General features: G+C 43.1%; 1 protein-coding gene across 2 annotated transcripts in view; it reads left to right on the top strand.

Annotated features, from left to right (window-relative positions):
- nav2a (neuron navigator 2a) overlaps positions 1-15,334 on the top strand; it is a 247,057-nt gene that overhangs the window by 198,161 nt on the left and 33,562 nt on the right. For both annotated transcript variants that reach the window (XM_029460212.1, XM_029460220.1), the window contains one exon: positions 4,686-4,808. In XM_029460212.1, coding sequence (XP_029316072.1) covers positions 4,686-4,808 — 123 coding nt within the window. The remainder of the gene's footprint in view (positions 1-4,685; positions 4,809-15,334) is intronic.

The raw sequence follows: 15,334 nt of genomic DNA on the forward strand, positions 1-15,334 counted from the left end.
TGCACATTCTTTAATAACACCTCCTGATGTATAATACAATGCAAAAATACTCATTTCTGTTCAGGGTTCATTTCAGTCCCTTTATCTTGCATCTGCTTCAATAGTCCGACATTTTTTCCTGTCAGATTTGGACAACCATTGTAATAACCAAGAGTAATAGCAATTTAAAACGTTCATGTGAGACATGTGACCAATAGGCTGTGAGTTTCCTTGAATGCAAGCTTGCCAGAAGAGGGCGGTAATGTTCCTTGCTCACTTTTAATACTGCCTGTGATCCGAGAGCCAGATGATATCCAGTTGAGCCTCAGCAGCATTTATTCTGTACAGCTCAGATCCCACACGTATCCCATCTCTTTGACTGCAGACGCAGTAATGCGTATACACTGATAACCTGTTTATTTGCTCTCGCAAAGCCACTGTCCATGTTGTAACAGGCCCCTTGCATACCTTGGCTGTCACACTGTGCAATTTAAACCTCTGCTGTCATCATTATCATCAGATGAAGATGTAAAAGTTGCCAAATGGCCTTCTCATGGCAATCGAAAAGCCAGAGACAGAAAGACCAGGGTCTGGTAATAGAGCTGCTGCAGGGAATAGTTTGGATTCAAATTAATGCAAATGTAGAAAAGACTCAGAAAGCTCAGGGAAGCAAAGAGATACCAACCGTAGTGGGAATTACTTCCTCTGGCCCCCATGGGTTCTCTCTGATTCAGCAGCCCTGAGGCAGCTGTGCAAGTCGAAGGAGCTAAGTGCTCTTGAAGTACTTGATATGTCTGAATCTGTGGCAGAGCAGACAAAGGCCAAGCCACAGCCACACCTGGACAGGTGAGTGATGTGAGCAGGGGAGCTCAGTCATTTATTCGCTCTAAAAACTTGATATCCAGGCCGGGTCAGGCCTGTGAGGAAGGCAAGACAAATAAAAAAATACTTTCCTTCTGATATTGTTTGTGCAGCAATTATACATTATTTTTCCCGGTCACTTTTAACATGTTTTTATTGATTGATTAATTATTTATTATGTAGGAAATTGTTTGAAACGTCTGTCACAGTGGGTTATCCATCTAAAACAGACACTCACCCCCACCCTTCTCCACATCCTCAGGCCATTTAGCGGTTAACTCCATCACAGGCCTGATAGGATCCACTAACTGGTTCTTCCAAACGTTTGCCCAGAGAAGAGGAGCTGGCCTTTAGACTGCAGCAGTAGTCTCACACAGTTCCACTCTTTTCCTCCAGGTAAATGTGAATTAAAGGTATTAGTTGAAAGAACATTTTCTCACCTTGTGGTATCTTGCCATGCAGGTAGTTCTGGTTTTATTTGTCCAGGTTTTGAGATATCTGTCTCTCTAATGTTTGCTTTCACCTCTCTACAAAGGAGGTCAGTGAAAGGATATACACAACTTCATCTTCACCTTCAGAAAGTGAAGGACATGGTGCTTATTTCTCACTATTTTCTCACATTTTATAGACAAAATGATGAATCAATTGAACAAAAAATAATAAACCTGACGGATGAATCGGTAATAAAAAAGATTTGCAGCTTTACATTTAAATCAGTCTTAACTGTAGACGGATCATATGAGCATCTATCTGTCTTGATAGTTAATGTATTTAATAATCTCAAGAGTCCTACAGCACAGACAACATGACTGATGACACCACGTTTAGTGTCTGCATCGCTTTTCTTCAACCTCCAACCCCCTCCTCTGTTTCTCCTTTCGGCTTCTCTGGTCCTCTGAGACAAGAAACCTCCCCCCTGCCGGCTCGGGGGTATGTTTCCCGATCTCCCCCTCTGCCCTCCCACTTCCCTCCCATCCTTCCTCCACCTTACGCAGACAGACCCAACCTCCAGCCAGGAGGGGAAAGCATGTGGAGCTGAGGAGAGAGGCTGCATACCGACACAGAGCTCCCACAGAGCTACACACACTCACACACGTTCAGGCTACACATGGACACATAATCTACACATGGAGAGTTCACTGATACTGCTCACTCACTTCTGATATCGCCATGATCAAACACGCTCTCACCTGGTGATATTATTCCCACAGCAGCAGATCTCGCAGGTTCAGACCTGATAACAGACAGTAGCCAGACGGTTGAAAACGGACACCTTTGCTTTGGAGATTTTTATCAACGGGGATCAACCCTCATCTGGACTTGTTTACCTAGTTTTGGACTGACTGTGTCACCATGTTTGAGGCAGAAAGGTACGTCAGAGTGTTTTAGACTATCGAATCAGAAGCTTTACAGGGGATTGTTTGTTTTGTTCCATCCAGAGCGTGACATTTTGTGAATTTCCTTCCTGTCACTATCACAGTGCGTGCATTCTTAGTAAGTCAAATATTTTGGCATTTACTGGAGAACTTTTACTTCTGTTAGTTGCACGGCTGTATAAACGCTACCTGGCTGCTTGGTTTGAGCTCATAAAAGGTCTTGTTTGGACACGTTTCTCCTGCTGCAAAAGGTTACAGGTTAACAGGCATCAGAAACGGGAGCACAGGGAGGCTCGGTTACTCATTAGTGTGAAGGATTAATATGTGTGTGTGACGGCCCGGCCATCTTCAAGGTGACTTTGCTTTGGGATGATGGATGCTTCCCATAAAGGACAGCTAACCCCCCTCAGAGTGGATCCTGTGTCAGAGGAGGAGTCCACCATTCTTCACTTGTCTCCATGGTCTGTTGTCTCTTATTGTGAACATCTGCGTCTCCACAAGTCTCATATAAGTGCAGGAAATGTTTTTCATTTCTTTATCCGTCTAATTTGTTGTGTGTTTCCTTCAAATAAATAGGTATTGATTTGTCTGATTGTGATTTGGTGGTCAATGGATTTTTTTATTTAACTTTGGGGGCAGTAGGATAACACAGGTTTATTTATTGCCCATCTTACCACCATATACCCACATACAATTAAAAATGCTTAACATAATGCCTTAAAAACCAATGAAGACAGCATAGGACACAAACACACACATTAAATTGATAGAAACCCTTTTAGGAATTACTGACTAATACTGAGAATATAAGTGGATTCAAAGGAAGAAACAAAATCAGACATGTCGTCTTTCTACTAGAAGTTTGTTCCAGCTCTTTGGTGCATGGTAACAAAATGCTGAATCTCCATGTTTAGTTTGGACTCTGGGTAATGGTTAGCAGACGGCCACCAGATGACCTGAGAGTAGCCACAGCTTTTATACTGCATTCATTCTGGTGAGAAAGTACAACATCTGCTGTTAAAACAGTATTCACATGCTATTGGGTACAACAAATCAGTCCCAGGCTGCTTCATATCTGTTTTATGTCAGCACAGTGAATTATGATCCATCGCTGCAGTTGCCCTCAGCTCTACAGAACATCGCTGCCTCTTTTAGCTCATTGTTTTGGTTTTCCAACCTGCTGACTCGGGTGTCATCAGCCTCTTATTCACCAGCAGCTGTGTTGAGTAAAAGAAACTTGGATAAACCAACAAGCTGGTGAAGAAATGAAACATCTAGCAGCATTTCAGCTTGTGTTGTGCCGTCAAGTGGCCAAAACTTTGAAAATGATTCATTCATAATCATAGATGCAGATGTAAACATTATAAAGTCGGCAGTTTGTTCAGCATCTGTACAGGTTTGCCGTGTGCTGAGTGACCATTAAGTTTCTGTCTCGCAGCTCAGAAGCTGATTCAGTTTGACTGCAGGTTACACAAAGGAGCTCTGTCTATAGGAAACACTGTACTCTGTGTATACTGTATATACATGTAGGTGTGTGTGTGTGTGTGTGTGTGTGCGTGTGCATGCTTGCCTCTTGCTGAGATCCACACACAGATAACACAGAAAGTGTTTTAGTGGTCGAACTCTTGCTGCAGCTTATTTTTCTACTTTGTGCAGGAACAGAATCATCACAGTCCCACACAGAAAGCATTCAGCCCAGCCTCAACTTTAAATCAGCAAACATTTCATTAAATTACACCTGGGTCAAATGAGTCAATATTTAGTTCCATTAAGAGTCTCCTCTCCGGATAAATATTTGGGGAATGAGTTGGTGTTGTTTTAGATAAAATGGGAATGTTTGTGTAAGTGTTCAGGGCCTCGGCATCAGCTTCAGACTAACGGCTGCTAACGGTCAGACTCCAACAACCAATAACTCAAGTCCATTCAAATGACATTTTCCGTTATGAAATGAAGTGAATGGCCTACTTACTGTTGCCTGCACTTACATATACAGTGTATTTTTAGCTTCTTTTAATGTTCAGCTACACGGTTAATCAAAATATCTCAGCCCAGAGTTGATGATGGTCTGTGATGAATGCAATATCCTTCCTGTGGGAGTAAAGATCAGACTCATCCTCTGTCTACTGAGCTGACACTTCTTTTACAGACCTCTGTTGTTTACCACTGGCCACATGAGAGACACGTGTTAGGGTCAGAGAGTTTGTCGTTTTCAGTGTTTGTGTGGGAGCTTTTTGCCAAGCGTTTGGCTCTGGTTGATGACAGCTAGATGGATGTGGGCTCCTCCTGATCTATACACAACAAAAGCAGCTGTGAGAAAAATAAAAAGAAGAATGTGTTAACTCTGGCCTAAGTCTTAGACAAAGTGTGGTACTGCACAACTTCTAATCATCCTCTCTGAGCACTTTGAATTGTATGCCTTAGAACTGCTTTATGGTGACGATAGCTAACGTGCTTTGTTGTGTTTTGCAGCTATATGACTGACGGAGGTTTGGGTCTGTACACGCGGCGCCTGAACCGCCTGCCCGATAGCATGGCCGCCGTCCGAGAGACACTGCATCGAAAAACGTCATCAGGACAGGGAGATGCAGACAGGTAAGACTGAAACAGCAGCGTATTCTCTTACACTCTGATCTGTTTGAGATGTTCAGTTCATTTTTGCACTCTCGTTTTGATTCTGAGTAGCCAATTTTCCCAGCTTGCTTTGCGTACCTCTACTAATTCCAATTGATTCCCGTTTGGCACAAATGTTTCAGCTGATGCCTTCATCAGTGTGCAGGCTGCCTGGAAAGATGCAGCAAATGTGAATTTCAAAAGATTTTTTAGCTTAAAGTGTGAATCTGTTTAACTTCAGTTGGAATTGCCATTTTTGCCTACATATAGGGCATATATAGTAAATGTAGTTAGCCGATGAGTTTGGTGGTTGTTTTGCTTCCTGGTCAGTTTCTTGATCAGTGCAGAAAATAGAAAAAACTGTCTTGTTTCCTGGAATACAAAATACTGTTGAGTCATCTGTTGGTGTCATTGGCCTTGGTTGACTTGCTTGTGAACAGAATAGTGAAATGTATTGTCTGGGGGAAGTGGTGTGCAGATGTGACACAGTTTCTTTGTCTGATTGACTGAGAAGCAGCTGAAACACCATTATAACCTGTCTATTGCTTAATGCCTTCATTCTCTCTATTTCACAGAATGATATTGCACAGGTTTGGCTCAGACTTGTTCCACTACACAGGATGTGATATACCTAAGCGTTGTGCATTACACTACACTGCTGACGTACCAACTGATCCTAAATGTTGGAGAATAGCAGTGAAACACACTTTGTTTTGCTGGTGTCATCAGGATATATTGGCCACAGCATGAAGTGAAGTGAGAAGACTGAGTATCTGTGTATCAGTGGTACTTTCCGGAGCATACCGTGTCAGCGTGAGGGATTGTGGCGATGCTGCCGTCTTTGTCCTGTCACAGAGATGGAGAGGGATTTGGTTCTTGGCTAATTGACAGACGGGAAATGGATGAAGGCCAAGCAGAGCCCCACCATGTTGCAAGAGAAGGTTGGGGGGAGGAAAGAAAGAGAGAGAGAGAGAGAGAGTAGGGGGAGGGAATAAACTGGATATGAAGATGGAGGTGGTTGGAAGAAGGGACAAACTGAGACAAAGGAATGACTCAATTTATATTCAGCCGTCATCAACATGTGGTCTTTTATTACAAAGAAATGTTCCTTGTGCTTTAGGACTAGCAATATTTGACGTTTGAAACAAAAGCTTTGTAGTCTTAAATCCATCTTAAAGTGATTACACGCAGACAGACATGCGGGCGTGTAGACTTGAGTGCTTCAAGCGGCCTTTTCTGTAAATCCTCAGGTGTGGCTAATTTCCTGCCCCCCAGACTTTTGACCTTTACCCTCTCGCTGCCTTTTACCCCGCATGCACACACACACACACACACACACACACACTCAGTCCTTCACAATAAACTCCCCCAGCACCCTGTCTCTCCTCTCACCTTTCTTTTTCCTCTCACTTGTTTTGATTAGAGACTGTAGAGAGTGGAAGAAACATCAAAACAATTCAATGATAAAGGTTAGGGGATTCTTCCTTTTCATTTGATTTTGTGCTTTCAAGTTTCTCTGTGAGGTTTAAGCAACTTCACATTTGGTCTTTCATGATCTTCAGTCAGGTTAATTATTTCTGTCATAAGATTAGAGAGAAGGGCAAGGAAAGAGTTTTAAAATGAAATAGGGATAAGGTGACTGCCCTCCTTCCGAGCACACCTTCCCCCCCTGAAGGAATGTCTGGTAAATGTGCTTACTGCTTTTAGTTTGGGATTAATTAGGAGAGGTGGAAGCGAAAGATATAATGCATTAGCATAACAAGCGGAAGCGAGTGGAGCTGGAGGGTAAAGAAGGGCGATGGGTTTTCTGTTGTGAAAGATGAGGCTAATTTAATACATGAGAGGGGTTAATGGTGCAGTTTGGGGCAGGTTGAAGAGGGTGAGCACCTTTCTCTGCACGTGTTACCAACATTTTGTGGTTTGCAAGTGTCACAGTGGAAGTTCTGAGCTCAGAGTTTTGTGCGGTCTGTATTTGCTCACTAGGTGTGTGAGCCATCTACAAACCTGTTATAGATTAAATGCCTTTTTTTTACGTATTTGGTTTGTGATGCAGCCGAACCTCTCAGAGCTGATGTGGGGGTGGGGGAAAGGTGTTGGGTTTCACCGTGGCATTAGGGCAAAACCTTTGTGACCCTGGACGAAGAGGTCACAAGCTTCAAAGGGTCGGCGTTCACAGTTAGGAGCGTTCCTAAAACTGTTAAGCCTTCACGCTAAAACCCTCCAGTTCCGACCAAACCTGCACTAATGAGGAGCATGTAGAATAGAAAAACACAACCTTGAACGGCTTATGCAGCTAATAAGAAACCAATTCATGTACATATGCTGAGTTGGTGACTTGATACTAATCAGCTGATCTGCAGCGCCTGTTGGAAGTGCCAAAACTAGTTTTACCAACTGTCACTTGTATGTAAAGCAGTGGCTGGAAGCCAGCAGAGGAATACACGAGTCACAGGACAACACGGCCTGTCAGACTGAGTAAACAGAGACAATAGAGACTGGGAACTGTGTGTATGTGTGTGTGAGAATGCTTATCCCTATCATTTATCTCTGCGGCAGGAGAAAGAGGAAGCCATCTATAACCGTATGTCTTCTGATTTGAATTCTCTTTGTTAAAGCAGACAAAGGAGATGTCTTTGTGGTGTGAAACCGCTGTAGCGGTGAGTGTTACAGAGACACCCCCCCCCCCCCCCCCCCCCCCCCCTTCCCTTCTTGCAGAGGCGTTGAAGATATAATTTCTCATTTCCAAATGAGAATGTGACACAAAGGAGAGAAGAGAGCAACACACAAACCAGTGAGTTTGAGGCCGACATGCAAACGAAGGTGGCAGGGAGATAAAGGATGCTTCTAATGTTTTATTTCCCTCCTCTCTACATCCTTCTTGCTGGTACAGTCAGTACCAGCAGGACCAGGACTCTTGTAGGAAGAATGGCTGCTTGAACATGGGGTTGAACAGGAACATGTATGTGCTGCATGAAAAGAAAGAAACACAAGATAATCAATTACTGAAATCAGTCTTTATTTGATTAGGTCAACGCGTAGCACTGACACATGTGATAAACTAGAATGGCACTCGGAGAGCGCAGACCTCCGGCAAGGCCAATGGTGCATTCACATGCTCTTTGGATGGTCCCATTTCCAGAGCTAGGAAGCCGTTTGTTTTTAACGTTGTTTTTTATGACTCTCAGGAACACACAGTAGGTGTTACGTTTTGTAATAAGGAGTACCCAAATGCAGAAAGCCAGGTGAGGTTAAACAAAAAGAGAGCTTTATTTCCAAAAGCTAATCAAAAACAAAACAAGGCAACAAGTAAAGTCAAAAAACACGAACCAGGGTTGACAAGAGATAGCACGAAGAGACACGATGATACACGAGGGAAGCACAAGGCAACATGGATAGCACAAGAGAACATAAGCGTAACAAGAATGACGAACCGACCAAGAACACTGAGACAGACAGGGATATATGCACAGACACTAAATGAGGGAACGAGACACACCTGGGGGAGAAAGGCAAAAAACACAAGGGCAGGAAGTAATACAAGACATGACACAAGGGGAAGGGAACATTTCAAAATAAAACAGGAAACGCAAATCCAGAGTCGTGACAGTAGGTCAAAGAGAGACACATTGGCAAAGTGAACAGTGAAATAACCAACAGTTCTGTTCTACTTTCATCATGTGATGCTTCTTACAGTATAGACAGCATGACACTCGTGTTGCACTGACAGATGCACCTTTCATCAGCAGGTGCCTGCTGAAACAATTAGACAGCTGTCACTCACTGTAATGTCTTTCATTGTCCTCCTCATTATCTTTTAATTGTAGATGTAATTCCTTTAGTAAAGTGCTTTGACTTGCCTCGGTGTTTCAAAGGCACTGTACAAATAAACCTGAGTAAACTTGCCATGCCTTTGTGGTGCTAAGCCTTTAAGCACTAGTCTTTTAAGTCCATTAGCACTGCATATAAAAACCCAGGCTAATTTATTTCAATGGCTTTCTGGCAAAAAAACTGAATCTGGTTCAACTTGTACCGCATTGCAACGTCATTCGGCAGCCTAGTGGGAAACACAGTCTAATAATGGCAAGCCTACATTCCTGATGGATTACTTTGTAATGCTCCTGTGATAACTTTCAAGAATTGTGAAATACCTTCTCCCACTGAAAACTATTGTGCATCTAATAAACTTATAGATCTATTACGGCCTTCCTGGGTTGTATTTTACTTTACTATCAGTATATTAGTCCCATTATAAAGCAAAGTCTCAACATTTCTACTAATTCAAACAGTATTTATTTCTGCCACAGTTATTAAAACATGTAACTGGTGTATAGGCTAACCTTGATGACCCGTGTTGATCCCCTTCCTTAAACGTTTACATTATTATGATACATGTTCTGATTATTTTGTCTACCCCCATTATGTTGAATCGCATAAAGACAATACTTGAAACGATCTTTGATGATTGACACACACACACACACACACACACACACACACACACACACACACACACACATATGCCCCAAGCCCCAAAATGTTACCTCTCCTGTCTGGACTTGAGCAGGTTCCCTGTTGGCCTCAGGTAGAGGAAGAGAGACGTTCTTCTTCCAAGCTACCAAACAACACCTGGCACTCCACCTGTCTCACACTCTACCTGTCTGTCTGTCTGTCTGTCTGTCTCTCTATAACCCCCCCTTCCACCTGCTCTCCTGGTAAAACAGAGTCAATGTTGTGGTTTAGCCTCTGGGCTTTAACTGTAACAATCATCACTTCCCTCCCTCTGTTCCTGTCGTTTAATGAGCCAGCGATCTTGTTCCCCAAACAACCAGTCCTGCCCTCAGACAACATCAACCTGTCAGTGCTGATCACAGCTGCTGTTTTAAGACTTCACTGCAACACTAACCCTGCAGTGTGTTGGTTCTCTGGACTCCACTCTCTCTCCAGGAGTGTGTGGTTAATGATGGCAGAAGGGAGCAGAGTGACTCAGTGTTGGGTTACCGAGACCAGTGGTACCAGGGGAAATGATGATCAAACCTAAACCATCTGTGGTTGTAAGGTTTCAGTTTGAACTGACAGACTTGCATGCTGTGACAAACTAGATACTGTATGACAGGGATTTGTAGTTTCTGTTGTATTTCTGGGTTGAAAGGCCAGTAGATGTTCATTTACTTCTTTGCTATGTTGAAGTTGTGTTGCCTACCATGTTGGTAACAGACCATGATGCTTGTTAGGGTATGGGATCAGAAAGTCATGTTCAGGGGTTGAAGAGGAAAGTAAGAAACTTTGCCTCTCAGACTTAAAATGGACTCCAGTCTGACTGGAGCTAACAATAAGCTGTTGGTGATTAACATTGATGCAGTCTGCCTCAAGAGTTGGTCTTTGAAAATACAAGATTTATGTAAATATATTTATACCAACCTCCCACTCACTGAGAGGAGGATGTGTTAAACATTTGGTCTGAGATACCCAGCAGCTACACCAACACTTTGTCTGCTCTCCCTGTATCTTCTGCACTTCACACACACACACACACACACACACACACACACACACACACACACACACACACACACACACACACACACACACACACAAACACACACACACACACTTTTACTCAAAACACACTTTATGCAACCAAATACTTTTCCACAGATATCCAGACTCTCACACAGCCTTTGACTCTCCTAGCATACTAAACACTATAAATGCCTCCCAGACATGTTTTTGTACTGAAAGCAGAGTTCTGCTGCGTCCCAGTAGAGAGTGTGTGTGTGTGTGTGTGTGTGTGTGTGTGTGTGTGTGTGTGTGTGTGTGTGTGAGATGAAGAGGCGTTCTGGGGCACACTAGAGCAGTCTGACCCACAGTCTGTAGCATTTTGATTCAAGAAGTGAGGTCAAATATGTTCCCAAGTTAATGCGATGCTCCCACACACACTCACATACCCCAGCTGCTGCAGAACGCTCTTCCACCTACACGGCAACAATCTATTTTAGTGTTATGTTGGGGAAGAAATGTTGTTTTCAATATACATCAACGATAATTTTCTGTGTTACATTCAGCCAAATGAATTACCATGATCAGCGATTTACTCGTCAAGTTCAACTTTGTTACACTTCTAATTTTGCACCGTTGACTATATCCAATGAAATAATGTACAATCCTGAGAATAAAAAGCCTGGGGGCGTCTTGTTTTATATTACAGACAATGATTTGTATTGCAACAAGATTAGAATAATGTAACTGCACTGGGAGATTTTGTTATCGGCAAAATTGACTTGGTAAGATGTACATTATGTTTGTAGTGTAACGACGTATAGAATACATTTGCTGGGAGGAGGTGCTATTGAGCCTGTTGATTTACGTGCAGAGAAAAGGAATAAAATCGATGAAAACTAAGAGAGTTGTTATGAGAAGAGAGAAACACAAACAGGATCCTTAGAGAAATGATGTTTCAGTTGCCATGGACACTGTATCAGCAGACCATCTTCCCTTCCTCTGGGCTTTTAACAATCACACCTAGGAAACTGCTGCTGAGGCTGTCAGTGTGTATGCAGGAGGGTGCTACCAGCAGCACAGAGTTCAGACCAGCAACATTTGAATATTCAAACACCAACGGCCAGTGAAAGAGACGTGCAAGGAGCACTGGGAGGAATTAATCATAACAGCTCCGTTGCAACACACACACACACACACACACACACACACACACACACACACACACACACACACACACACACACACACAGAAGAGGGTGGGGCTCTCTCACTCAGGTAAATGAGGGTTTTTCTCCCTCACATTCTCTCTTTTTCACCAAACATTGCAGCTCTAACATCCGCAGCTCTTTCTTGATCTTTGCACCGTTCTGTATTTGTTTAAGCTTGTTTGCGTTATCCTGTTTTTTTCAAATGTATTTGCTGTATTACTCAGCTGAAAGCAGTGAGATGGAACAATGACCCACAGAGAGAAGAAAAGCATGATATGCGACAAGGTTTGCGGGCAGGGTTCAAAAACCAGGACGTCTTGATTGCAAAGTATATGAGCCTCAGCCAACTGAAGCAGCCACAGAGCCGGCAGTCTTTATCTAGGGAGACACAGAGGTTAGAGGCTCGGGCCCACGTCTGGTCCAGTCTGGAATCTGAACCGGGCCACCAGGAGGAAACAGTAGATGGAGAAAGTAGAGCAAAGGAGCATGTTGGACTTTAATTCATCTACAGTGAGTGGTGTGTGGAGCACTCAGCACAGGGTAAGTTTTAATCCTCCATACCTCCCATGACTGATATTTTCCATGAGGTAAGGTACGGGTGGGAAGTCGGGCAGTCAGCAGTTCGTGCAGGTTGCAGAATTAAACTCACTGGATAAAGTTGATTATGCACGTTTCAGCTGCAGGAAAAGCTCGGGGACAAAAGTCTGCATGCAAGAGAGAGGAAGAGAGAGGAAGAGAGAGGTTTAATGTCATGGATTCTTGAAATGTAACAGGCTACAGACCAACATATTGGAAAGATATTGTTCTGGGAGTCCCAAACGGTATCATTCACATGGCAAATTGTTGTTTAATTTCTTACTTTAACCCTTTAAGTCACAGTTTTCCTATTTTATTTCAACTTAAGTAGCTTTAAGGTTGGTAATAGTCCTATCTTATAAATCTTCTGTATCTGCTAAAATAAATATTTAAAACTAAAACACATTTGTTATCTTTGTAAACAATAGGATCTCCACAAGACTGTATATTAGTTCTGTGGCTGTTTGTGGTAGAAAAGGCTAATATTGATGTTAGAACCACATTTTCTGTTATTCATTTGAAATCATTTTAACATCAACAAATCTAAAGTTTTCTATAATGCACATTGTTTTGCGCTGTATGGCTAGAAATACAATGCAGTTGGTGAAGCCTCTGTGGAAAAATGGCGTAAAGTAGAAAAAACCAGATGAGCATAAAAAGAGACAGAAATGAAGTTTGACTTCATATTGTACCTGCACCTCAACATAACTGGTACTATTTTATTATTTGGCCCCCAAGGATCCCATGATTCCAGAGACCACAGGTGAAGAGGCGGAAGTTACATCCCTGTGTTTCATTCTAGCACTGAGGCGACAATGAGCGGGTTTGTGTGCGTTGTGTGTTTAAGTAGTGTGTCTGCACGCACGTGAGAAATTCCACACGTTTGTCCCAGCTGCCTTTTAAGTTTCGCTTTGCGCTGCACGAGCGGATGCAGCATGGTGGAGTCGTGTGCCTGTGTTCAGTGATGCGTGTCACATGTGTGAAAAGCTTTTTCAGCGTGGATCCGGGTCAGTCTGTCGAATCTAAGGGAGTGTGTGTTTACACATCAAACAGAGAGAGAGAGAGAGAGACGAGTCAGAGGAAATGTGTGTGAAAGAGGCAGCCAGAGGGATCTCAATGCTTTATAAATTCTCTGAGTGCAGATAGCAAATGTTTTCCCAAAGTCATGAGACAATGGGACCAGACACGGGAGAGCGAGAGACATTCCCGAGTGTGTTGTCCAGTCCAGTCATTTGTTGTCAGTGCAGGAACAGCTGTGTGACAGCATTTACGTACCACGCGGCTCCTCGGTCCGGCCTGAAATCCCGTCCCTGAGGCCCCTTCACTGCCTCGTTCCCCCCTCACACTGGGCCCGTTTATTCCTGACTAGTGTCTTTTGATTAAAAGATGCATTTGAGCTGAACCTTGAAGCCTAAATGTAATCAGGTTTTAAGTCGACAATAATCGAGAAGCGATCACCATGCTACTAAGTGCAGATTTTCTTCTGTTGTGGAAAATAAACACTTATTGAAAATAATTATCAAAAACATGAATCCAGTACAGGTGATAAAGACACCTGTGATCATATCTTCACATCTAAATACCCAAGCGCTTGCATATATTAATACATATTCTAACACTGAAATAACTTTTCCTGAAGCCTAAGGCAATGAGCAGCTGCGACTACAGATGCTGACGTGATAACTCTTACTGTTTCTCTGCGATACAGTAAAACTGGAAACTTCCAACTACCTTGTGAAACATCTGCCAGCAACTCTTTCTGTTGCGTCATGTTGTTGCTAATCATTCCCCCTTACGAGAGTACCCTTATTTTATATGAATTGTATGCCCGTCTGAACACGAAGCATTCTGCTTTTAGCACTAAATGCATTTTTTTATATTTATAATTCTGGAAGTTAGCACTAAGAAGTTAGGATATGCTGTGATGACAAAGGTTATGTCTTTTTAAGAGAAAAAGACATTTAATGATATTTATGGACAGTGACAGGCTAGCATGGTGAAACATGTGACTGAGTGTTATGTTTGAAATCAGTATCACAGGTTTTCTTTTTTATACTATTTGCTTGCAATCATTTATTTTGACAACACAATTCTGTGAAATATTAACACAATATAGTGGTTATATTATCAAAGAGTGGTGTTATGAGTTTAAAAAGTTTGGATGTTGGAGAGAAACATAATCATATCCCTCAAATTAAGACATAAAGTATTTATCAGTATAGAAAATCTGGTATTGTATCGGCACTTCTATCAAAACATTTCAAGCTATATGAAGCTCAAATCCTCAAAATATGATTCAACCGAAAACTGATGAACGGTCATGTCGTGTTCCAGCCCCATGAGACAAAACTTGTGCCATTATGCAAACCATATATTTTATAGGAATGAAGTGTTTTGCATGTCTCTTATGGGGCTGATATGTTACGGGTGAAGTCACGACACCAGCTCCTCTGTCCTGATGTTGTGTACATACAACCTGACTCTCTGTGTGTCCCCCAACCCTAAGGGCTGTAAAGTCAGAGACGGTCTAAATACTTGCTTCTTCCTCCCCCTGCCTGCCTGCCTGCCTGTCTGCCTGCCTGCCTATCTGTCTGCCTGCCTGCCTATCTGTCTGCCTGCCTGTCTGTGTAGACAGAGACAGATATTTGGGCTTACGTGATCCAGCTGCAGTGCTAGGACCACTAGTCGCCCCTCAAACACAGGAAATCCCCTTACTTCTGCTTCACAGCTCTGTTGTGGCCGCATGTCTGTGTGTATATTTCTGCGGCACAGATCCTGTGTGCATGTGCCAGCGTCGGACGGGATTTTCAGGAGGGGGGTTACAGTACTGCCTGGGCCGACCAACCCATCGACCGACCAACCACAGTCCCAAAGGACAAGAAAAGTTAAACAAACGAAACCACGGCCTTTTTCTCAGGACACTTCTAGACACTCCTATTGGCTGACCCACAAGGCAGCCCCCCCCCCCCCCATTGGTCCCCTTGCCTCCCCCACTGCTCACTCTCTTTGGTGGTTTGACCTCTGAACTCTGACCCCTTTGGGAAAGCAGAAAGCTTTCTAAAGGGACCCAGCGAGAGGCGAGGTTCCTCTCTGGAATGTCTTGATATGGGTCACTTTTCCTCTCCTCAATACTGTCCTCTCTGACCGGTTTACAGGCCTTTTAGCCTCTTTAGTGAGTGAGCGAACGGACTCTTAACTTGCTCACAAAATTTTAACTGCACAGCTG

Source organism: Cottoperca gobio, chromosome 3, assembly GCF_900634415.1.
Source record: "Cottoperca gobio chromosome 3, fCotGob3.1, whole genome shotgun sequence".
NCBI lineage: Eukaryota > Metazoa > Chordata > Actinopteri > Perciformes > Bovichtidae > Cottoperca > Cottoperca gobio.